Source organism: Harpia harpyja, chromosome 13 (genome assembly GCF_026419915.1).
Source record: "Harpia harpyja isolate bHarHar1 chromosome 13, bHarHar1 primary haplotype, whole genome shotgun sequence".
In the NCBI taxonomy this organism is placed as follows: domain Eukaryota; kingdom Metazoa; phylum Chordata; class Aves; order Accipitriformes; family Accipitridae; genus Harpia; species Harpia harpyja.
The window spans coordinates 33,418,071-33,443,483 of NC_068952.1; the positions used below are offsets into that span (position 1 = coordinate 33,418,071).

A 25,413-nucleotide genomic window follows, 5' to 3' on the forward strand; every position below is an offset into this window, starting at 1 on the left:
CCATACAAAGAGGAAAAAAATATTTCAAGTATACTAATGAGTAATCCAGTGTGTGATGAAGTTTAAGGCTAACATTTTCAACCTTCAGTGTTGAATTTATATAGAATCCACATATGAACTCTCAGAAGCAGCTTTGTTTCCATCAGACATGAATCCTTGCAGCTGACATTGACTTTTCAAGAGCTTCAAGGGATCAGAACTCATTTCCACAAGACAACAGTATTTCTTCAAAATTTTACATGTTTTAGCCAGAAAACAGGAAAAGGGGTAGATTTCAGTTGAGCATCTTGATTCAGAAATGCTGCTGCATCATTTCATGTTCCCATTGTCAGTCTTAGGTGAGGGCTCCAGCTCCTTGCTGGACTGGATCTACCAAAGCAGAGCATACTCTACCACCACACACATATACCTGTGGTATATTATAGGAGAGAAAAGCTGTTGGCACACATGCCAGCACTCATCACTCATAACAATTTAACACACAGACACATAATCCTAAATTGTGCATATAGTAGGCCCAAGGTATGGGGATTATGTTGGACAAGCTGCATTATGAGCTATTTGCACATACACAGTGGATGCCTCTGTAGAAATTGAGAATAGCAGGCAGCCCAGCCACAGCAGTAGTCCTCAAAGCTGATTCTAGAGCTCCTAACTAAAGACAGAAGAGTATTTGCAAAAGTTAGATTTGACAGACATCTATCGGGAAACCCCTGTTCCTAGAAGAGGAACACAAAACATTTGAACTGCAGCCCCAACAAGATACAGCAGTACAATTTCCTCTTTAAAATATGGCTAGAAAACTTACTGTTCTAAAGAGTAGCAGCTTGTTTGAGGAATGGTTAAAAAAAAAAGTTATTAAAAATTCCAGTCTTCCACAAGATCTAAAAACAATAAAAAATTCAAACCTCAATTTAGGTCAGTCTTTTCACCTTGAAACTAGATCTTCAGCTTTCTGAAGTCACTAAACTAAAGCTAATTTATACCACCCCAGAACTAGTGCCTGACATTGAAAATGTTAGTCCTTACTTCTAGCTTCTCTGTAACCATATTGCTCGGTATCTATAGCATAGTATTACTTGAGGTCCCTTTTCATTCTCTTACAGGAAGAAACTCAGCATACAGCATTAGACTTCCCTCAGCTTTGCCACTAATTCTTAGTCATTTCTACTTGAGAAAAGTAAACAGTGCATCAACCTGTACCCCATTCTAGTTTTGCCCCACATCTTGACGTACTGTTCACCAGTGCTTTGGTATATACACCTATGTACATACTAGTATTGTCTGAGATACTTTTAGTAAGGGTAACAACTAGAAGTATTTTTAAGTCACAACATTTTTGTGTGTGGCATTATAGCTGTAAGTACTTTATAGGTCATATTGTATAACTGATTTTTCAGAAGTTTTTTAAAAATATTAGAACAGAGAAGAATGGTAGGAAAAAGACCAATTTCTAGAGTATTTAAAATGTAAACAGTGTAATTCAGAGTATCAAAATTCTTTGAGAAATATCAGTCTAAACCACTGTAAGTGCTTTAATAACCATCCACCTGGACTGTAGATGAATTCACCTGTTAATTTCCCATTGGAGTGGCTTTAATCAATACATAAACTTTTGCTAGTTTCACAGAAGTGTGCAACTACTTTGGTGTGAGACAGAAAGTAGGTCAACACACAGAACTGTAAAGAAAACCACAGCCTGTGAAAAGGGAAGTTATACTCAATACTACTAATATACTGTGGGTGAGGCATTAGCCGTCACCTCACACTGCGAAGCGAGAGGCATTTGAGATAAACAGATAAGTGCACTCAGAGTGTATATTGTCTTCAAAACTTTGGAAAGTAATTTTAAGTATAAAGCATTTGAATTGGTTTTTTTGGTCCCTAGTGGTTATGGGCTGGAAAGTCTCTCTGAATTGCATGATTTCTTCTATAGCAAATATATGCCCTATGACGTAGAATTATCCAAGTAATTCTTTTGTTTAACATCTATTCTTGCTCATAAAAGAGATTTAAAGCTTAAATTGCCTGAATGTGATGTTGAAACATTGAATTAGTTGTAACATGCAAGTCCAAACTGCTGCTTGGAACACTGAGGTGTTTCTGTGCCAAAAACAGTGTCATAAAGCTTAAAAAAATAAAAAAAAAAAAAAAGAAAGAAAAAAAACAACCTCTCATCTTCTACAAGGTAGAACATATAAAATTGTGGAAGGGCTGCCAGAAAGGCCAAGAGACTTGCCTTCTAATTGTGGCTTTCCCAATAGCAACAGCACACAACTGACATGGTTCACAACTGCTGCAGTAAAACCAGTGGTCTGGCTTTTTCATTTCTCTTCTGCTTAGGAAGGCTACAAACAGCAGCAAAGAAACTGAAGGCATTTGTAGACTCTAGAACACAACCTGCATTACTCCATCCATTTTTGGAAGGTTACCTTTGCAACCCTGAGGGCACAGAACATACATATGTGTATACAGTACATAAAGCTTACACAGTATACAAACCATCAGTACAGGCTCTCTCCCTCTTGCAAGGGAAACTTCCCATGTACTAGTGGCAGCTAGTCCCAGCATTTAACGTGTATGAACTAACAACTTTCTTTGACCTAGAAGTCATTCTGGTAAGTTCTGTTCCCTCTCTTGGGCCATTCCTCCTCCACCCATTTCAGCAGCACTTTCACAACATCAATTCTCTTATAAAATTTACAGAGATCAATCAGCTGCTCCACAGTCCTGTCACTATTCCGTAGCAAGAACTCCAAGGTGGGACTTTGGGGCTTCTGTTCAAGGAAACACAATTCATCATACGTCATCCCCCACTTGCTTGCTAAATTTCTCCAGTTTTTCACTGTTGGGTGGCAGGGATCCAGCTTTAGCCTCACTGTGTACAACAAGTCCTCATCATTGAGCATGTCACTGATGGTCGGTGCACGGAATAAGCACAAGGAGCAGGTGCCATTTTCCTTGCAGGTTTTCTTGAGATCTGCAGTGAAAACCATTACATGGGGAGAAGTTAGGATCTATTGCTGTGGTTTCACCAGGAACAAAAAGTTAAAAGCACAAAGGGTTGACAAGTATTATGTTCCTGTGAATCGTTTCTGAAAAAGTCAGAATAGTGAGATATAATACCTTTCCTTATGAAGTACTCATGAAATTAACTTTCTAAGACTTCTCTCTTCACTACACTCAGTGGCTATAATCAAAAGGACAGTAATTTTGAAAGTACCATATTCATACTTTTATAGAAAAGGCATGCAATTCAATCCAGTACGTGAGCAGGGATATTCCCCTTTTTTGTTTTTGGGAACTACATTGCTTCCTTGAATCTGTCATAACCCCTGCTTACATCACCAACAGGATTATGTGCGCATTATGTGCATTTTGTATACATATGTGTAGCACAAAGGAAAAGGTTTTGCACTTCTGGGCTGCTGCCTTCATAACAACGTGAAATATTTGCACCAGGAGAATCTCTGCTGACAGCTGCAAACACAACTAACATCTAGTACTTTAACACAATGAAAAAGTGGAAATGTTCCTTTGCTTTGTAAGGGCTCTTACAATAAAAGCTGTCCCTGTTCTACCAAGCAAGCCTGTTTAAGGTACATTATAGAAAGGAATAAAGTGCATACTCCTCCATCTGTGAGAAAAATAAAAATACCAAATTGCTGGAAGTAGGTGGTGATACGTTCTAAAATCTGCAGCAAATACTGAAAATTGCCATTTAGAGGTCTCCCACACACAACAGTCAATATCTCCCCAGCACTGTGAACAATGTGGTGCTATCAGACTACATGATATATTAATAACCCGTAAAAGCATGTAGAACCAGTTCTAGTCATGTTTCTAGTTAAATACTAATGCTAAGACCTTTAACATTGCGGTGGTATAGGGCATTGTTTGACCATTTTGGCTGCAGATAGGACCTTAACACTCCCTACTCCTTTTTGAAGGCAGGGAGAATTTGGTATGTCCAAAGAGTAGTAAATAATGGACACAGCCTCGAAGCACTTTCTAAAGCTTCTGCCCTCCAGCATCATAGTACAGCTTGAAATAGGGAAGTAACTGGTCCTACTTGGGGTAAAACTCTTTGAAAAAGGGACGCTACAATAAGGAAACTGATATTAATCAAGAGAGTGATTAAAAACAACAACAGAAAACAGTGACACACAATTTACAAGTGCTGGATCAGTGCTGGTCTAAGAGACCTGAACTGTATCTCTGGCAAAGGGCAAATCTGGTACTCATACAGACAATAGCATTTGTTAAGGGTTTTTTGTTTGGGTTTTGGTTTGGGGGTTTTTTTTCATTTGCAGTAATTATTGTCAGATTGTTTGAAAATTCCAGAAAGTCTGTCAAATTGTGATTTTTTTATTCTGAATATTAGTGCTGATAAAAGGAACTCAGCTGAATGTAGCTTCTGCATGCACTTTGCTTTTTGTTTTTAAGGGAAGAACAGGCTATTGTTATTTTTGTAACATTGCTCATCGGCTTGCTTTTTTAGCAGGCTAAAGACATCTTCTGAAGTTTTCAACAAGTTAGGACGTGCAGCAACAACACTGCTACAGACACATAACTTCATACAAATGCTTAGATTCCCTGTTAAAGGGAAACATGTTCTGGTGACATCTTTGCTTACAGGTATTCCACAGGCCTTGCAGCTGTTCTCTACAGAAATATGTATGTGAAATATTCTGTTGTTCTTGTGCACCCTAAACTCTTGCTGAAGAGAGACAAAATTTGCATTTATACCAAGATTCAGTTATAGAAACAAGGCAAAATGAATGTAATCCAATCAAAGTTCTGGCTGAGCTCAAAGGGCAGGAGAGCACCTTATCTGAATTTCATCTTATTTTGCTTTGCAAGGATGCCAGAGTAAGGTTTGTCCTCCAATAGAAGCAGGGAAGAAGGGGTAAAGAAAACACAGGGCACAGTTATAGGTAAACAAAACTAAACCAACCTGCTTCTTATGCTATACCGTGTGCAGACTATCAAAAGCATTATAAAGAATCCTGCTTTTCTAAGATGCCTTGTGTTAGATACTGATGGGCAAATGATGACCTACCCACCTAATTACATGATCCTAATGCTACATGATAGGGCAAGTTTCTTTACTAACAGGAAATTCTCAGTTCTTCACTGTTAGATTAACAGGGCTATATATGATCCACACACCCCCCACCCCCAGGTGAGCTCATACAATTATGGGGTAAGCCCCCTGCCCCACAGCCCACTGCCAGCTTCTACTCTCTCCAGGTAGCTGTTTACAGATTTCTTCCAAAGGTGGATGTACTAGATGTATTTGGAAAGCCCAATCTACACATATAGCGTGGTCTGCATTATGGATCACCACCCCCTTTAGAACAAAAACGAAGCTGTAAATGACACTGGTAATGAAATGAGCACAACCATTGACTACCCCAACAGTTCTTGGTTATGACAAATAGCAGTTTTTAATAAAGTACTTTAAAGAAAATCTAGGAATAAAATATGTAGAACAGTAAAGCTGACATATTACCTGAAAGCGATTTGTCATTATGGTTTTGTGTGTCTTTGTCTTCTGGCTACAAAGCAGAAAACAAATATAAATCAAAACAATGTTATTTGAACACCAGAATAACTACTTGGCTAATTTACAAGTGGCAGGAGATTGCAGAAGAATCCCAAGCTACTTGTAAAGTCAGACAGGGAATATATCTGGTTTTGAGGAAATAGTGACAATCTGCAGTCTTTTCAGGCAGCATTTTCATGCTTTGGCTCACAAAACTGCCCTGTTGGTTGTATCCACTGAACAATGTCATCTTTATTAATGACATGCTATGGGGTTACATCTTTTGAATAATTTGTTCTTAATCCCTCAACAGCTGTTCAACAATTTATATGGCTTGATTAAAAAGATTTTTTAAATGCTTTGTAATGAAAAAAATTAGAATTTTGCCTACAACATGCAGTAAGGGACTGTTTCATCGATGTAGGAAAAGTGAAGGAGCTTTTTTTACAAATTTCTTTACATACATAGGAAGCTTTTCTAGACAACAGGTGGACTTGAACATTTCTGCTGGTTCACGTCTAACCCTCCTCCTGTTTGAAGTAAACATTCCCTCAGTGGCTTTTTGCCTGCTAATTAAACATAATGAAATTACTTAGCAGCTTGAGACTGCAACACACATTGTAACATTTCAGTTCTACTATTTAGAGAGCAACATCTAAAAACTGGAAGGACAGCACCTTGATCCTAGAACTGTGGGAAACTGCAGCTGCCCTTCCTTTAACTACGCGGGTGTGCAGCCAGGTGAAATAGCTTTCTTCTGCTGAGGATTTAAAGATGAAAGCAGAAGGGGATTTTCCCCTTAGATAGCTGCAATAAAGTATTGTTGATTTTTTTGTATTGCGTCATTCTTCCAAATCTATCACAGCAGGCTTCTTAACATTTTGCAGGCTGTGCATGCAAACACAAGTCAACTGAGTAACAATATAGTGTAATAAGATACTCTATTCCAACGTGCTAGACCTTCTTTACTAAGAAATCCACTAAAATAGAATATAGGCAGTTTCAGTTGATGTGATAAACATGCATACATTCACAGTCCGATTATAAAGAAGGTAAACTATCCCCAAAATATTTAAAGACTTCGTTAGGAAAGGAAAAATTTGCATGCTGTTTTCAGCATTTCTTTATTCCCTAAAAACTGCAAGATCGCACATGCAACATCAATTCACCCCACAAAATGTCTGCTCTCTGCTCAAGAGAAATCTAACACTGCACATGCCACTTGCAACAGAATAATCCTTGCCATTATCTTCTAGTAGTTTACTTTTCCACTGGCACCACGTAAGCTTTCTCTGGACAGAGCTTTTTAAACATGAACTTGGCCTTCGTGGCAACATGTGAGCACCTAAAGCTTAAGAAAAATTAAATCTAGATATCCTGATTATAGTCATCAGTCTCCAGTCCCACAAATTCCTTAAAAGGTAGAACATTATTACTGAGCCCTGAGGAGCAAATCCCCAGAAGGGTAGCTCATTGGGAGAATGAGGAGCTGCCCATCACAGCTCAGCCTCCCCAGAGATAAGTTTCAAAAGAAACAAACAAGCAAATAAAAACAAGAGGGGGGGCGGGGGGGGGGGGGGGGGGAAGTAGATACTATTCACTTAGTTTGCAATAGCTAAGTTGCTGTCCTGAACTTAGTAACATTTCTCAGGCTTTATGAATTCATGAAAGTTCAAACTGTATTGTGAAAGCTAATACCTAAATGCCTTTAAGAGATGTCATTATACTCATGTCTTGTGATAAAAAAGAACAAGAGTGGCTAGTACTGCAAAAAGTACAAAGAAAAACAGGGATACTTACCTGTGCCATACATCTGTGTTCAAAATTCATATTTTTACTGATCAGTTATTATCCACTTTTATCAAGTCAGATGCACTCAGGTTTATTCAAGATCATTTTCTTGTATTGTAATTGCAATAAGACAATGCAGTATTACTCCCCATGAAATGAAGGCATTAAGCAAGAATGGTTTTTGCCCACAACTAAAATCCAATCAACCTCTACAGGTCTAATCAAAGCCTATGCAGTGAGAAGATAAGCAGACAGTTTTCCAGCTCTGTAGAACCATTAACACCCTAATACACTGAAATAACTATACTGATTCTAAGCTAGCAATAAATGCTCTCTTCTTGATGATGGGAATGAGACCATTACCTCCATCATCTGTGAAATGCATACCAAACCCATGTTTGTTTCTGATGAAATTCAGCTCGGACTCTGGCATAAGGAACTCCTTTTAATTCTTCGTCTCACTGGAAAATGCCCATTCATTTCTCTTCTCCAAGTTTTCTGCTCAACCCAAAGAGAATCAATTTGAAATTCAGCAAATAACATTCACCTGAAAGATGGTAACCATGGAGCATGGGGGTTGCTCAGCATTGCCCACCCTACGGCAATGTGAGATTTCACAAACAGTGGAGAGTGCTTCCACTACGGGAAGAGCAGTGTCCCAGAGTCAAAGCAGAACAGCCAAATGCCTCCCTAAGGGCAAAACACAGGGAGTCCAAAACCTAGAACTCCTTACTTCTTCACTTATTCATGCATGACAAAGCCTTAACTCTTTGTCAGCTCTTCTTCAGAGCATCTACACACTGATCAAAACCTATTTAAATTACAAAGTACATGTTAATGATGAAATAACCTCTCTTCAGCTCTTCTCCACAAAAGCTCACTTCATTGAACTCCTGGAAAGAGAGCCTATTTCTGGTCTGTTTTACTGAGTAATTCCATGCTCTCCAGATATAGTCTGAAAATATATTTATTTGTTAACGTTCTTATTTAATCAACAACAATAACTTAGTTCACATTCAGTTATCATTTTTCTTACCTGTTGAATTAGGCCAGAATCTGACGTAAGGGTCTTGATGTTCACAGATGCAATTTCCAATGTAACTTGATCTGTTAGGTATTCCTCATCTAAAACAAAGACTGTGAAACACTAGTCTTCCACCCAAATACAAATTTAAATAGTAAGACTATCAAACATAAATTATTGGTGTCTAGCATACAAAATTTAACTCCATAACATGATCAGTCACTGGGAAATGCTGGATTAAAAGCCCCAAATATTAAATTGGCGGAGACTGCAACAATCATGCAGAGCATGACCGTGTGAAGAAAAATAATCCTTGCAGAACTTAGCTATTAGTGTAGCAGTTGTTTTTTAAACAACCACCACACTATTTTTGAAGTAAGAGTCAGGTTCTTCTTTCAGAAAGCTGACCAGAGAATATTAACTGAACCAATACATCAAAGTAGGCTGAAGACGACTGTCGTAAGTCACTATAATTTTCGCAAGTCACTAATTTCTGCTTTGCTTTTCTCATCACACTTACACTGATAATTGTTGAAATATGTACTACATAAATATTTACCTTTTATGCTGCCCCTTGGTGAATTAGGCTCATCCTACTTATCTCTACTACACAGGAGTTTTCTGAAGCACTGAAATAATCCATTTCAAAGTCTGTTTATCAACTGCCCCAGGAGTCCACTGAAAAGCACAACATTCCTCAGTACAGCACAAACTCTATTGACCTTTCAAGCTTCACTTCAGCCCTCAAAATGGGGTACAAGGGATACATAAGCCCTTTGTGAACCTTGTGCAAACAGCCAAATTTCACTTTGCATGATTAATAAGGTCCTCATCCTCAAACCATTTGCATAATTCCTCTGGGTCAGGTGCTGACCAAGTATTAACACGAGCTTAAAAGGGGTTATATTCTCCACATTTTTACACACAAGAACTCTCCATGGTGGTGCCTATGTTTGTAGTGCTGGTACATTTCCATTTGCTGTTTGTTTAGTGGTAAGATCTCATTAAAGAACACCTATTATCTTTATGAATCATCAGATAACAGAAAGAAGACATATTTCCTTATCTCACTCAAGAAATTGATCTGAATCAAAGACTTCATCCTTACACTTGCAAGAAAAAAACAACAAAATCATGATTTTCCTCTTTTTCTGGTTTTATAGGACTGTTAAAACTTAAAGCCAAGTAGTATTCCACCCCCAGCAGGGTAAATGTTTAATATGGACCATCTTTATTCTTTATGACTGTAGGTCCAGAGACAGGAAAAAAAAAAAAAAACAAAAAACCACAACCAAAAAAAGTCAGGCTGAAAATGCAGAGTATGGGCATCAAAATTCCACTTCATTTGTGTGGAAACATTATGTGTGAAATTTGTTCTATATTTAAGTGGAGGTAGAATTATAATCGAAACATGATGTAAACATTATGCGTAGTTCTGCAAGATGAAAAGTTTCCTCAACTTACCTTTAATTCATAATTGGTAGAGGGTGCTAAGGAGTTTAATAAGTTATGGCCCCAAAATGGTCCATTAATTGACCTATAAAAGCAACATAACAGCCCTCCCCCAGCCAATGTACTGTCTATTCAAACATTGAATCTGAAGCAAACATAATTTTGTGTTACACAGAATCAGACCTGCACATCTGTAACACTTTTTAGCTCAGAGATTCATATTTCTAAGTCTGTATTTTTATAGAAATAGTTATGAAAAGTCATTTGCTGAAAAGAATTTAAATCACAGAAACAAACAGACTATTATGAGGTATTTGTATCACTTTCAACTCCAAAGGGGAAATGTCAAGCTATATTAGTACTTACATCTTTTTACACTTAGCAAGAGGAAGCAGAAACTAAAATTAAAAATAAACCAAGTTCATTTCCTTTCTACAAAAAGTGATGAAATTTCTACTTCCTCTCCGCCTTCATTTTTAAATTAAATGCATTTAAAACATGCAATCTCAGATTTCAAACAATTTTGACAAATTTGAAATTTAGGAATTCATCTAATTAATTTTGAGGAGGACCTAATGTCACGGGTGAAATAAAAAACAGGACATGGAAAAGAATGTTAGAGAAATTGCTTTAGTGTTAATAAACAATTCTGAAGGAACAAACCACTTGCCTGCAAATAAACAGAAGGTAGTTTATGATTTCAAATAGTTTTCATCCTGCATTCTCCTTCCCTACTGAGCAGCACTTCTGGCTGGCTGCCTCAAGCCCCCAAAACAGCCTCTAACCTTTCTTTAACCATAGGGGTATATTGCTAACACTCCTCAGCAAAAGTTTCCATTGTGACTAACTTCTGCATAGTTTCCTGTGTCTGTCCCCATGGCAGACCTGCTGTGCCACACAGGATGGAGAACACACTGCCTGCAGAGCACTCCTCAACTAAGCCCCTGCCAGTGCAATCCCTGGACAAAAGCCAATGGTGAAGCCTGGGATAACAAAAAACCCCACCCCACATGTCAAGGAAACCATAAAGGGGATATTCACACTGAGCAATCCAAGTATGTGACTTCAGTGCAATACAGAACCTGCACTCACTCCATTTTCAGTGAGGAGAGGCAGGAACTTGTTCAGAGTGGACCTATATTAGGTTCCCAAGTAGATGGTATTAATACCTGCTGAAGGTAAAAGATGGCATGAACAGTTAATTGATTATAGGGCTGAGAATACAATCAGAGGCAAGAGACCTGGGAGGTATTTCTGGATTATATTTCTGACAACCTGAAAGCACTGGTAATCTCTTCAAAGCCACCTTCTAACATTATCATGTCTCTACCATCTGTTCTCTGAACACTGTTTTTCAATGGCATCACTGTATTTTCCTTCCAGACTGAGACCCAAAATCTTCTGATGATAGTTTTAGACTGACTTTTAGATCAAAACTAAACTTTGGAATGAAATTTCAAAAGTTATATATACACACCAAATTGACCTTAAAAATATACAGAAGACGAGACTACATTTAAAACATAAACATCTAGGAAAAAGTAAGAGTATTTCAATTTGTTGGATAACACCAATGGTTTTATTGCACGTAACAACACAGATCCATGACACCTGAATAGACAGAATTCACAGTACTTACCTTTAGGTACTCCTGTGTCTTGGACAGGATATTTTTCAGTCTGTCACAAAAAGGCAAGAGAAGCAGATGCTTGTTATTTTGCATGTAATTGTGCTGGAGAAAGAGTATATAAAACTGCATAATTATAGTTGCATCTCTTAAATTGCTACTAGTTGATCTGTCTACAATCAGATATAGTAACACTCTTCTTATGTGGGAATTGAGATGCTACTAACACTACTGATTAGCACATGCAAAAGTAATAGAGATTGCTGCTTTGCTGCAGTATTTTTAAAGGTATTACTTTTTAGTGAAAAAGCAGAGATTGGGAAAGAAATTTTGCATTTAAGTAGCAAGATAATCTAGAAAAGGTAATGCATACCAGGAGGAACAGAGATGACTTCAGAAGTTCTTTTAGCAGATATAAGCTTTTACTAAAACATTACTGTACTGAAAGAAAAAAATATTTTTCCCTTCTGTTCTAAAATTAAGAAGCTGATTAAGATGCAATAGAAAACTATTATTACTGAGTTTAAGGGGATAACTGCTGATTTCCAGGCATGTTATAACTTATTTTACCTGAAATCTACCTCCTTCCCTATGACCCCAACCCTTATGTAAAAGTAGGTGTGGCTTTTATAGAAGCTTGTAACCAAGCAAACAGATTAAAGACATCTTAATTTAAGGGGGGGAGGGGGTAAACAAACTTTCATTCGTCTCAGACATAGCAACTTTCCCTCACCTTTTAAAAAAAATCCCCCTTAGCAAAACACAGCATCCAATTTAGTCAGTCCACAAAAACAATCACAAAGTCTGTATCTTTTATTAAAACCTGCTAACACAAATGCATGTACACAGGCTGCAATAATGGATCCCAGTGAAGGATCAGCATTTAAAGTACGAGTGAAATTTTCAATTTCCTACTCCCTGTTGCAAAGCTTCAAAATGGGATGAAAACACCAAGGCAAAGCAATAGCTTGCTCACTTGCCATGCATAAAATAAACCAATGCATTTCAAGCTGTTTACATAACTACATTAGACAACAGTCCTCTCTGGGCTACACGGCACTGTAACTTTTCCCCAGAGTAAGCAATCCATAGCAACATTAAAAACTCTTAAAAGACTTCACAGAATTTCATATTACTTTTACCTGATACACGCCTTGTCTCAGCATAAGACTGGCATGTTTAATACCCTAAGACACAAAAACTTGTCATAAACAGTGTTACTCTGCCAGCAAGCACTAGAAAGTGCTGTTTGGTCTCTCCCTACGTTCACCCATGCCTGCTGTAAGTCACTGCTGTTTGGTCTTACCTTTCCATGACTTTAACTCATCAGACAACATAGGTACAGGAAGGAGTAATAACTTAGTACAATTGAAAATTTTAGCCTTAGGTAGGTTTCCTTATCCCTCCAACCCATATAGACAGAAGAATGTCAGCCTCTAGAGGCTCTCCCATGGACAGCTCAGCTGATAGCATCCAATTCAGCTTAAGTACCTCTTGGTATTTTTATTCACACTTTAATTGCACAGGGTTAGTAAATTGAAATTTGTTTATACAATCATAGGGATAAGCAAACCCCTATATATATGCACGGTTTGAACTGACATTCTTGAATGTTTTACTTCACTTCTGCACGACATAACTGTAGAGAGCTATAATGATTTTAACTGCATTAGACCAGAAATACATACCATTGTTAAGGAAAGAGTGCTTGGATCTGTATCCTCCACCGGCTCTTTTGCTGCATGATCTGCTGAGAATAAGAAGGCGTTATTACTGCATAAACCTCAAAATATTTCTGTCTGGCAATTCATATTTTGCTTCTTTGTCTGACCAAGATAAAGCACAACTATACAGCCATTACACGCATTATGTTAAATTACATTTTCACAAGAAAATATGACAAACTAGAAAATGTCAGAGCTACTAGCATATAGATGAGAAACTACATGCAACAAGGAAACCCAGTTCTAAGCAAACAAAAGATAGACTTAAATGAAAATTCTAAATTATTTTTAGTTTAAAAAAAAAAAAAAATCACAAAGCAATTCTGCAATAGAGTAAAATCCACCATATCTGCTAAAAGTTAAGTTTTGTTCTCCTAGCAACAGCACTCTGTTTCTTCCTCAAAGCAATAATTCAAACAGCAAACATACCCACTACAACAAAAATTAATACTATAATAAACAGCAGATTGTAGTACAAAACCTAATAAAAAAAAACATATTTGAGGTAAACATTAATTATTTGTATACAGTAGAATCATAAACTTCAATTATATTAACATCAAAAGGATAAAAAAAATAAATCTTCAAAGTACTTGCAGGTGAATCATTAAATGTCAACCCCTCTGCATCAATGGCTAAATTGACAAATAATAGTGGGATACTGACCAAAAGTCCATAGAGAATCTGAAACAAATCTCATAAAGAAGTCAGGATTCACAAAACCACTCCTGTAATTTAACATTATCCTGACATTTCCTCAAGGAATCTCTTCTGTTGATAAGTATCGTGTTTTCAAAAAGTGAAAAGCATTTTAAATTATATAGTTGGATTTTCACTCAATTCTTGTCACTCACATTCTAAAAGTCTTTATACTTACTACAAGCACACATTAAATGTTTTCAGCTGCAACCAGTAAGAGGTGATTGGAATTAATATTTGGTGGTTTCCTTCTCCCAAATATAGAAATCAGTGCAATTAGAACACAGTCCCATAAATGAATTACAAAATGCACAGTATAAACACCAAGCCCCAAAATAGCACATAAGTTACACAGACATTATTCTAACCAACTCAAATGTAGCATAATGGTTTATTTTGGGACCTACTCTAACAAATCTACTCAATACAATAGAACAACAAGCTATAAGGTGATCAGGCCTAGTCAGCATGGGTTTACGAAAGGCAGGTCCTTCTTGACTAACTTGATCTCCTTCTGTGACAAGGTGACCTGCTTAGTGGATGAGGGAAAGGCTATGGATGTTGCCTACCTAGACTTTAGTAAAGCCTTTGACACTGTTTCTCACAGCATTCTCCTGGAGAAACTGGCTGCTCATGGCTTGGGCAGGCATACTCTTTGCTGGGTAAAAAACTGGCTGGATGGCCAGGCCCAAAGAGTTGTGGTGAATGGAGTTAAATCCAGGTGGCAGCCAGTCACAAATGGTGTTCCTCAGGGCTCAGTATTGGGGTCAGTTCTGTTTAATATCTTTATCAGTGATCTGGATGAGGGGATTGAGTGAGCCCTCAGTAAGTTTGTAGATGACACCAAGTTGGGCAGTTGGGTGGGAGTGTTGATCTGCTTGAGGAAAGGAAGGCTCTACAGAGGGATCTGGACAGGCTGGATCGATGGGCTGAGGCCATTTGTATGAGATTCAACAAGGCCAAGTGCTGGGTCCTGCACTTCAGTCACAACAACCCCATGCAGCGCTACAGGCTTGGGGAAGAGTGGCTGGAAAGCTGCCCGGCAGAAAAGGACCTGGGGATATTGGTCAATAGCTGGCTGAACATGAGCCGGCAGTGTGCCCAGGTAGCCAAGAAGGCCAATGGCATCCTGGCTTGTACCAGAAATCATGTGGCCAGCAGGAGCAGGGAAGTGATCGTCCCCCTGTATTTGGCACTGGTGAGGCCACACCTCAAATACTGTGTTCAGTTTTGGGCCGCTCACTACAAGAAAGACATTGAGGTGCTGGAGCATGTCCAGAGAAGGGCAACAAAGCTGGTGAAGGGCCTGGAGCACAAGTCTGATGAGGAGGGAACTGGGATTGTTTAGCCTGGAGAAAAGGAGGCTGAGGGGAGACCTTATCGCTCTCTACAACTACCTGAAAGGAGGTTGTAGTGAGGTGGGGTCGGTCTCTTTACCCAGGTAACTAGTGATAGCGTGAGAGGAAATGGCCTCAAGTTGCGCCAGGGGAGGTTTAGATTGGATATTAGGAAAAAATTCTTCACCGAAAGGGTTGTTAAGCATCGGAACAGGCTGCCCAGGGAAGTGGTTGAGTCACCATCCCTGGAGGTATTTAAAAGACATGTAGATGTGGTGCTTAGGGACACGGTTTAGTGGTGGACTTGGCAGTGCTAGGTTAACAGTTGGACTTGATGACCTTAAAGGTCTTTTCCAACCTAAATGATTCTATGTTCTAAAGCGTAAGACAATGCAAGACAGGACAACAAACAAGCCTGAAAACAAAAAAGGTGGCAGCAGTGGGACAGAAGCAGCCCCAGGGCTCCGGGACAGAGCCCTTCTCCTTCCTGTTCTCCCTCCTGCTTCGTGAGGCAGGTCCATCAGCAGCAGTTCCTGGGCGCCCAGCCCCTCTCTGCAATGTCAGGCAGAGCCTTTCTCAGCACTAGCGCCCATAGGAAAACCACACGCATTGTCCAGGCAGATGGCACATGATCAGAGGGGTCACATCTACAAGGCTTGAGTGCAGCCTCGGCACACAGACACACTGAATATTTTAAAAATGCAGAGGTCTATGAAATTTCAGATGAGCATGTTCACACTGCAGTACAAAGTTTAGGAAGACATATGTAGAAGAGGAAGAAAACCCAAACCAAACCCCCATATTCTTGTCACGTGCCCTTTTTGGTAAATATGAAATCCCTGCTCCAGAAACATGGTATTAACAGAATGTTCTGGATAAAGCCTGCCCTGATGGCAAGGGCGAGCACAAACTGCCATAAGCTTCCCAACTCAAATGCAGAGAGGCTGAGAATCAGACTGGGATATGAGAAAATACAGTAAGCTGGTGTTTGCAATTCATCGGAGTAGGGCCAAAAATGGAGGATCCAGGTGGGAACAGTAGTGGAGAGCTGCAAAGGAACTGCAAAGGGGCAAGGAGAGAAGCCCACCCTGTAAAGGAAAGCTGAAAAAGAAGGAGGTACTGAGAGCCAAAGAAAGTCTCCAGAGAAGAAAGTCAGCCCAGGCATTCCTAGTCGCACTGTTTCTCCACTGTCGGCAAAGACCCAACAAACCCAGTGGCAAAGCATGCAACTTATTGTCAGTTTATTCTGGAGGCCTTACAGCTCCTCCTTATGGATTCTTAGATGCATTTAAAAAAAAGGTCTCTCTTTGTTTTGCCCTTGTAATATAAAAGAAGCCTTGAGGTAGATGAAAGCAAACCCCACAAAAGCTCCATGCCCTGGTGAACCTTGGTGGCTACTGTAGCTACGGTAAGGGCTTCATCCCCTATCTTCTGTTACATCTCCAAGATACAGCCAAGGTACATTGCAACACAGGTAATTTACTTTCCACAATCCAGAGGGAACCACTGAAAAAATGAGAGAAGCTCCAGGAATACAGGCATTTGAAATAAGGACTTGACAGACCCCAGGGTGACTCTACAAGAGGTGACAAGTACAGGGTGGTGCCTTTGACTCCTGCTTTCTAGGTCTCACACAGAAACACAGTCACTGTACATCTGTGACTCTGCATCTTTCTTGCTTAGCATCCATCCTGAAAAACATTTTAAAACTGTATTTCTTTTCCTATACCTCAACTTCTTCCCTTTTGTTTTTCTAGTTCTTTATAAAGAACAGTGATTTCCATGTTTTTTAGGTTGCAGAGTACTACCAAGTCCCAACATTTTCTGTAAGCGGCATGTATATGTATAAATATTTGTACCTAAGAATAAAGGCTCCACATACTGGCTGCGGATGATTCACCATGGTCTTGTTGACCACTGATGGTAGGCAGATAATTTGAAAACCACAGACTTAACATATAATTGTGAATAAGGCAATTAAACCACCATGTCCCCTCTCTCTTTCCCACACGTATCTCCCACAGCATTCTGCAGCTCATGTCATGATGCAGGTGCACAAAACAGTAGGGAGGAAAGTTCTGTTTATCTCAAATGTAAAACACCCAGTTTTGCATGTTGAAAGGCTGACAGGAAGTACAGGTATCATCTGACTGACTATTCAGTGCAGACCATCTGATTTCATAGTTACTTTGACAGACAGCTTGATAACATTATCTGGGATCCCTCAAAAAATCACTATCACCATATTCCCCACTGACAGCATACAGCCACTGGTCTACATTTACTTCCCCACACTTCTGCCAGGAACCACACGTGAGTTGACTCAGATGGACATAATCTGCACGTGCAAATTGACTCAGACCAACATAAGTCAGGTTCAATGGTTGCTCCCAAAGTTCCTTTCTGCCACCCAGCACCTGCACACCGCTCAGCAGCTGCCATGGCTCTTCTGCCTGAGCCTGTCCAGTATAACCAGTCTGCAGCAGGAGCAGCAGACTTGTACCCATCACCACCATTTCTCTCTGTTCAATACTGCTATTCTAAATGCGATGCAATGCTGTGCAGTTACCAGTGTGAACGGTTTATCGATTTTATATATACACAAATGTATATATGTATATACACATTCAAACTTCTAATCCTACATCTGCTCTTCATCCTTGCATTGGAAGGAAGTCTGAAGGTGAGTTTTGGAAACCTCCACATTTTGGCCTTTAAGCAGGAGGGGGCTTATAAAGCAACATGTAGCAGAGACGGTATTCCTCTCTGTTACAGTTTTTTCCTTGCAAGATAGCCTTGACACCACCAGTAGTGAGTGAAGCAGGTAAGGTCTACCGAGGTTATGTAGTTCATCCATACACATAATAAGACCTCTTTCACAGCAAGGCTGGGCATACATATTAATAGTACAACTTTGTACAACTCAAACAAAGTGATCACCCTAATACTAATGTTGTTCATAGAGGTGAATCCCTTGATTAAACCCAAATCAACAATGGTGCTTTGACCAGAGGCACATGTAATTCAGATTTGAGTAAGAGGAGAAAATACAGCAAACCATATTAGAATCTTCAGTCCTCTGAAAAATCTAAGTCCATGAGCACTTGTGCATTTTTGTTTACTGTTAACTACTCAAAACTTTGTCACGGTCTGAGCAGACAGGCAGGGAAAAACTGTGATGCTGGCACACCTGAAATGAGGTACTCAAAAGTCATTTGCACCATTAGCCATGTAAGTTAAAGAGCGTGGGGTTCCTAAGCACCCGGAGTCTGGGGTTTTAGAAAATGGCTTTTTAATGTGCCGTTAGCAAGCACAAGCTAACTTAGACGCTAAGCGCTGCAGCAGGCTTGACAAGACAAGTCGCGCGAAATCACATCAGCAGAGCACATGATAAATTATTACCATGCTTAATTAGCGCATGCGGCGGGGGAAGGGAGCAACTAACAAACCCTTTTAATCTCGGCCGGGGCTCGGCTCCTCACCTGGCTCCTACGAGCCACGGCCGCGGATCACACAGACACCCTCCCTCGGCGAGGGTAGCGGGGCGGCAGGGCGCCGCGGGCCGCACCCCGCCCAGCGCCCGCCCCGGACCCGCGGGGGGGACCAGGGAGCAGCCGCCGCCGCCGCCCCTCCCGGCACCCCGCCCGCCCGCTCAGCTTCCCGCGGCGGCGTCCTCACCTGGGGGCAGCGGGTCCTGCGGAGCGGCCATGGGGGCGGCGGCGGCGGCGGAGGGGTCCCAGCGCGAGGAACGAGCGGCGCCCGCCGACGTGCCCGGAACCGCCGCCCCGCCGCACCGCCCCCTTCCTGCCGCTGCCGCCGCCCCGCCCGCAGCCCCGCCGCAGGTACGGCCGGGCGCGGGGCTTCGCCTTCCCCTCCGCCGGAGGGAGGTCTCATTCCCGGCGTGACTCCCGCCGGGGTAGAAAGCGCGTCCGCCGCCGGGGAGCTCGCCTTTCTCAGCGGGAAATACCGTTCTCCCGCGGCTACGCCGGGTTAACGGCTCTGGGCGGGGGGCGCTCCGCGCCGCGAAAGCTCCGTGTTTCATTAGCAACACGGACACTGGATGCGTGTTACGGCTCCTCAAGTAAGACTAGTGTGGACCTAAAGTAAGTTACTTCAGCAATACGAAATCAAGTGCTTGCTCTCCTGCTCTTACAGATACTGAGGCGCGTAAATCGCTGCCGTCAGGCGGAGAGGGGTGGTCTCCGTTAGCGTCTAAGGTGCACCTGCAGATGGCTCACGGTGCAGGGACGGAGTTTAAGGACGCAAGTATTGCAGAGCAACCATCATATGCGACCCTGGTTTTCCCCAAATGTTTAAAATCCATCCTCTTATACTACAGGCACTTCCAATACCATGATGATGTCAAATCTTTGCATGTAATTGCTTTGGGTCCCCACTGTCACCTCTGGCAAATTCTCTCACTTAAGGTTTCAATAGACTTAAAGTAATACAGATTTCTTAAATGGGGTCCCTGCACGAAATCACTTTCTAAATAAGAAATACCATGTATTGCTATTTATTGCACAACACAAACAAAAGAAACCAGCATAACTGAATTTGCTATTATAAAGACCACATTTGTGTGTTAGCCACCTTACTCATTTATTAACGAGGTAACTTTATGGCCAAATTCTACTCTGTTACACAGGGAGAGCTCCAATTCGGTCAACTGGCTTACACTGGAGTAACTAGAAGTAGCCTTTGGTCCATAAAGCATTAAAAATTGAGTGCTTTTCCACAGATTATTTTCCATCTCTCATGCACGTTACATATCTTAAAAAAAAAAAAGTTATTAAATTGCTCTTATTTTCAGAATTTACATTGACTACAGTGGCTCATCCTGCTATTTGGCTTTTCATTAATATCAGTAATATTAATGTTTTTCAATTATTCTGTTACTGAATTTGTGAATTCTTGTAAAAGAGCACATCTTTGCGAGGAGAGCTCTTACGGTGTACCTCTAAATCATCCTACCAGCAAGAGTACTGATATGGTATTTAGAAGATTCAGAGCATCTCCCTTATTTCGCCTGAGATGAATGGAGGTTTTTCCATTGAGTTATACACACACAGAAACACATACATACATCTCTTTATATCTTAATCTCCAAGGTAGAGCTAACAGATCACTAACATTTCTGTAATTCATGATGTTTAAAAACCAAAGAAGTGGGGTTTTAGGCATATCATTGGAGTCCGGCTGTTTGAGGTATGGGTTGATTCTGATTCCTTCCACATCAATATTGAAACTCATTCTCAAAGAATGGAGGCATTTCTTAGTTTAAAAGGGTAATGCCAAGGCTAATTAGAAATAAAATTGCTGATTCTTTATGTTTCCCTAGATTTCCTTAGAGGCACAATGTTTTTGGTGATGGATAATCAGGCTGAGAGTAAGAGGGCAGAGAAAGTGTATTCTTACCAAAGCAGATATGCACAAATGCTAGAGTAATAATTAGAGCCTCTCCTGTAACTGTAAGGAATGACAAAACCACAGCAGAGCTAAGAATTTTCTGGATTTTAAACCTGCCAAATTTATGCCTCAGTGAAAGGAATGCCATATCTGCCCTGAGGACGTGCATGTGTATTGCCTCTGTGTGCTGTTTGAAGACTACTGGTTTTAACTCCAGAAGTAGATATAGACAGTGACTACAAAAACTTTGGATAAATATATGTATAATCTATGTAAAAATGTATCCATTAACATCCTTCAAAATATCCCTAGTGTACTATTGTTACACAGGTGGCTGTAACCTACAGAAACATACAAAGCATTGGTGTTGGGGGCTAAGTCAGGTTTTACCATCAATGTGGCATTTACTTTTCTGATAACTTACAACCTGAAATCTTCCTACATTAGGATTAAAAAATTATTTTAGTAAACAATGACAAAATAATTTTAGCGGACCAACACTTGTGCCAGCAGCCAGAACTGGTTAATGGTGTTAAAAATCATGTATTTTTAAAAGTGTATCTGTAAATTACATTGGCTTTTCAAACTGAAACAGATTTTTTTAAAAACAAATTATTCATAAAAAACTCTTTAAAATAATGTAATTTAATAATAGAAGCAAATATTCTAGATAACATTACTGCCTCAAAACTTAGGTTAGTCATCATAATTTAATATTTTTTTCCTAGTACTGAAGGAGGAGCCTGCAATTATACATAAATATCTCTAGAGCACTGTCAACAGCAGAGATTAATTTGGCTGTTGCATGCCTGTTCTTGTACCAATATTTAATGAGTTATATAGAAATCTTTGTTTTGTTACTTAACTAACTGACCAGTCCAGAAAGCCAGCAATTATTTTGGCAAAACTAAATATAACTGTATCATAAAAATTAAATCCAGAAGAAGATAACTTTAAGCAATGGCATTTTCTAAAACAGTGGATTAACTTTCTCATCAAATTGCTATACTTAAGTACAATCTGTATCTTATCTTGCTGTAACCCTGCCAGCTGCTAAATTCAGTGTAACTAATGATAATGTGAAGAGTTCAGGACTTTGTAAATTTCCACTCAAATACAGAATTAATATTTTCAAATAGTTTTTACAAATCAAGTCTACACATGCCTCTTCTCACCCCTTTCCTGGCCCCATCAAAAAAACCAGCCATTTTTTATGACGACAGAGACTTTTCCCAAAGATCTACAAACTATCTCGTAATACATAGCCAGTTAGTTTATTGTTTGAAATAGCAATTAACCCACAGTCTCAACAGGTTTCCCACCTTCTGAGCACAAGGCTGCAGATGAAACCTTTTTCCTCCCACGGACGATATATTCCTGTCCAGCAAACTATTATTGCTATCTCCCCTCAAAAAAAATAGAACACTTTTTTCTAACTGATCATCTATGTCTTTTCCCCATGGAAATAAAGAACTTCTGTTCCAGATCACAAATGCCACTAACACAGTGGAAGAGTAATCTTCCCCTCCGTGACAGGGCTTGCTAATAGTCGCGATAACTGTGGGCCTGCCAGTATCACTTGGCAACCTTGTTTATGCTTCGTCGTTCATTTGCTTTATACATTTCAAACATCTTTATTTAAAGAAGTTCATATTGAGTAAAATACTTCTGTTTCAACCTAGCTCTTCACCTCTAATGTTTTCAGCAGAGTTAGGAAACACCTCCCTGCATTTTCTTTCCCCGGTATCCTATAGATAGCTTTCAGCTGTTGGCAGCTTCAGTGTCTTGCTAGACCAGTTCTTTAAAATTCCGAGACTGTTTTGGAGTAGGAATAATTAACCAGCAGCTAAAAAGTTAAAACTACTTTCTTTGCCAATAACGATATTGGTCTGTTCTTTTACAGTTGTACAGGAATGTCACAATATTGACATTTATTTGACAGAAACAACATTATATGGAGAAAATATAAGAACTGACACACACCTAGACCATCTTACGTAAGACAGTGGGTAATTTGTTTGCCTTATAGGACTGCATGATATGGGAATGTTCCCACCACTCCGGGAGCTGTGCTGTGTCCAAGTCAAACATGTGCCACAAAACCAGTGAAACCTTGCTTTCTCTAGATTGACATTTTGAAACTGAGTCTAATACAATTGGTTTCAGGCTGCAGCTTATCCCTCTGCAGGGGCATTAGCAGGGTCCCCCTGCCTGGCTGCTTGTTTCCATAAACATATAATAATTTAGTTGAGATCTCTACCTCACAATCACATTTGTTGACAGATAAGCACACCCACAGAAAGTTCAAGTGCATAAATCTTGGGTTTTTTTTTTAAACAAGATTACTTATGTTCAACTGCACCTGCTATATTCAGAAGTTTGACAGTTAGTTCTTTGTTAGCATTCCTTCTTCAAAAATTATAGGTACTACAGGAATGACAGTAAGACTCCAGAGATTAGATTGTTTCTGTACTCTTGATTCAGACCATGCTGTCATACACTACACAATGCAGTTTGTTAACATTAAACCATAACACACATGAAACATAGGAATGAGGATACACGTGTATAGCTAATATTTGTAGTTAATTTTTCACCACCTACGAAAACTTTTTTAAAAATGTACTCCCCCCTTGTACTTTGCTATTCTTTATTTTTTATTGCATTCTATCTTTCTTTGTCCTCTTTTCCCTGATATTCATTGTGAAGATATTGCTGTATGCAATTTTCATATTAAAAATTTTCCTTTTTTTCACGATACTGAATTTGACCTATTGTTTTGCCATTTGCAGGCCATACTCACTGCCATTTCTCTTGTTTGTTTAGACATGGGTGGGTACTTTTCCAAAGTTTTTTGCAACAGTTGCCTCAGACTTGAGCATATATGGTGGTTTTAAAGCAGGTATCAGTACGTGAGAACAGGATGTCAGTGAAGCATGACTTGCAAGGAAACATAACTTGTATCAGACCTAATGACAGCTGGATAAAATAAAATGGGAGTTTGGGCATACAAGTTCTCCAGTTGTAGCAGGCATGACAGACCACAGAACTCATGTGCCCCACTGCTTGTCTGCTTTTTGTACTTAATGCCAGGTGGTTTACTAAAAGTTCTTACCCACAGCTTTGCCTTGCTGTATCATCAAATCTTTGCAACTAGGCTACCACAAGATGTTCCATTGCTCAACAGGCACTGCACTCCCACCACTGCCATTTGCCAGACTTAAACAGAAGTTTGTGACATATTGATTCCTCTGGTTTACTCTCCTAAGTTTAGAGAGGACTCATGCAAATGTTAATCTGGAAAAATAAATAAAGGCAAAAGTTTCAAGGGCAAAAAATTTCCAGAAATCCACGTTCCAGATTACTGAAATCTAGTTCATGAACTTGGCAAAGCAGCTTCCTAACGTGAAATGTGAAGCCACCCTGTTTTGCCTCTGTTTGTTCACTTAAATTAGTCTGTAATAACTTCTAAGATACATTTTTACATGGTTGATGACCACAGACCATTATTTCTGTGTACAACTGTCATGGTTTAACTCCAGCCAGCAACTAAGCACCACACAGCCACTCACTCAATCCCCCTCAACCCAGTGGGACGGGGGAGAAAATCGGGAAAAGAAGTAAAACTCGTGGGTTGAGATAAGAACGGTTTAATAGAACAGAAAAGAAGAAACTAATAATGATAAAGATAACACTAATAAAATGACAACAGCAATAATAAAAGGATTGGAATGTACAAATGATGCACACTGCAATTGCTCATCACCTGCCGATCGACACCCACTTAGTCCCTGAGCCGTGATCCCCCCTGCCCCCACTCCACCCAGTTCCTATACTAGATGTGACATCACATGGTGTAGAATACCCCTTTGGCCTGGTTGGGTCAGCTGTCCTGGCTGTGTCCCCTCCCAAGTTCTTGCGCCCCTCCAGCTTTCTTGCTGGCTGGGCTTGAGAAGCTGAAAAATCCTTGACTTTAGACTAAACACTACTTAGCAACAACTGAAAACATCAATGTTATCAACATTCTTCTCATACTGAACTCAAAACATAGCACCGTACCAGCTACTAGGAAGACAATTAACTCTATGCCAGCTGAAACCAAGACAACAACCAGAGTGCATAAGCTCAATTCTGGCAAGTAAGAGCTGACTAAAAAGCACCGATGGAGCTAAGACAAGAAAAGTAGCAGGACTTTTATCAGTTTCACTTCCCACTGTGTCCTCTCTGCAGGCCAGAGGCAAGTTTGGTAACTGCAGATTTGTTATATCCATTAAAAGACTGTCTGTGACTCTCTGGTGCACCCAGATCTCTGTCCACTCTACAGAACAACATTGTGATGGGGAAGAGGTGACTCTGATGTGCATTATTTAACTCTTATTTACCAATACGGAATAATGTTTTTAGTTCCCATGTTCAAGGCTTGCTTTGCTTGCACACAGAAAGAAAATGTTAGGGCTTGCAAATAAAACTGTCAATGTTTTTAACAGCAATGCGTATTATGAAATCACAGAAAATATTTATTCTTTATGCCAAGCATGTACATGGTACAATGTACGTGTACATTGAAAAATTAAATATATATGCCAGACTCTTTTCATGAGGCCAGCAAGCTGTAAACTATGATTATTCCTCTGCCCAGTAAAGGCTTTGTCCTCAGCCCCTGATAAAATATTATAACATCATGGCAAATTTCCTTAAAAGAAACAGACTTAGTAGATACTCAGAGCTTCGTAACATGCTGTTAGGTTTTGTTTGCAATTGTAGGACTGTTTCTTCTGCAGCTACTTCCTGAAATTGATTTC

The 25,413-nt window shown here is 39.9% G+C and overlaps 1 protein-coding gene across 5 annotated transcripts; it reads right to left on the reverse strand.

Moving 5' to 3' along the window:
- Positions 1-114: 114 nt before the first annotated feature.
- Positions 115-23,823, reverse strand: EDARADD (EDAR associated via death domain). 5 transcript variants are annotated; one of them, XM_052806013.1, is made up of 6 exons: positions 23,727-23,823; positions 13,131-13,189; positions 11,455-11,494; positions 8,376-8,476; positions 5,516-5,561; positions 115-2,980 (listed from the first exon to the last, which is right to left on the reverse strand). In XM_052806013.1, the coding sequence occupies exons 1-6, from the start codon at positions 23,749-23,751 to the stop codon at positions 2,604-2,606; spliced, it is 648 nt and encodes a 215-aa protein (XP_052661973.1). In that variant the 5' UTR covers positions 23,752-23,823; the 3' UTR covers positions 115-2,603. The 5 variants fall into 5 exon arrangements, with proteins under 5 accessions (XP_052661973.1, XP_052661975.1, XP_052661972.1 ...); XM_052806015.1 differs by lacking the exon at positions 23,727-23,823 and adding an exon at positions 18,881-19,010 and having other exon boundaries at positions 8,376-8,464; XM_052806012.1 differs by lacking the exon at positions 23,727-23,823 and adding an exon at positions 18,881-19,010.
- Between the last annotated feature and the right edge of the window lie 1,590 nt (positions 23,824-25,413).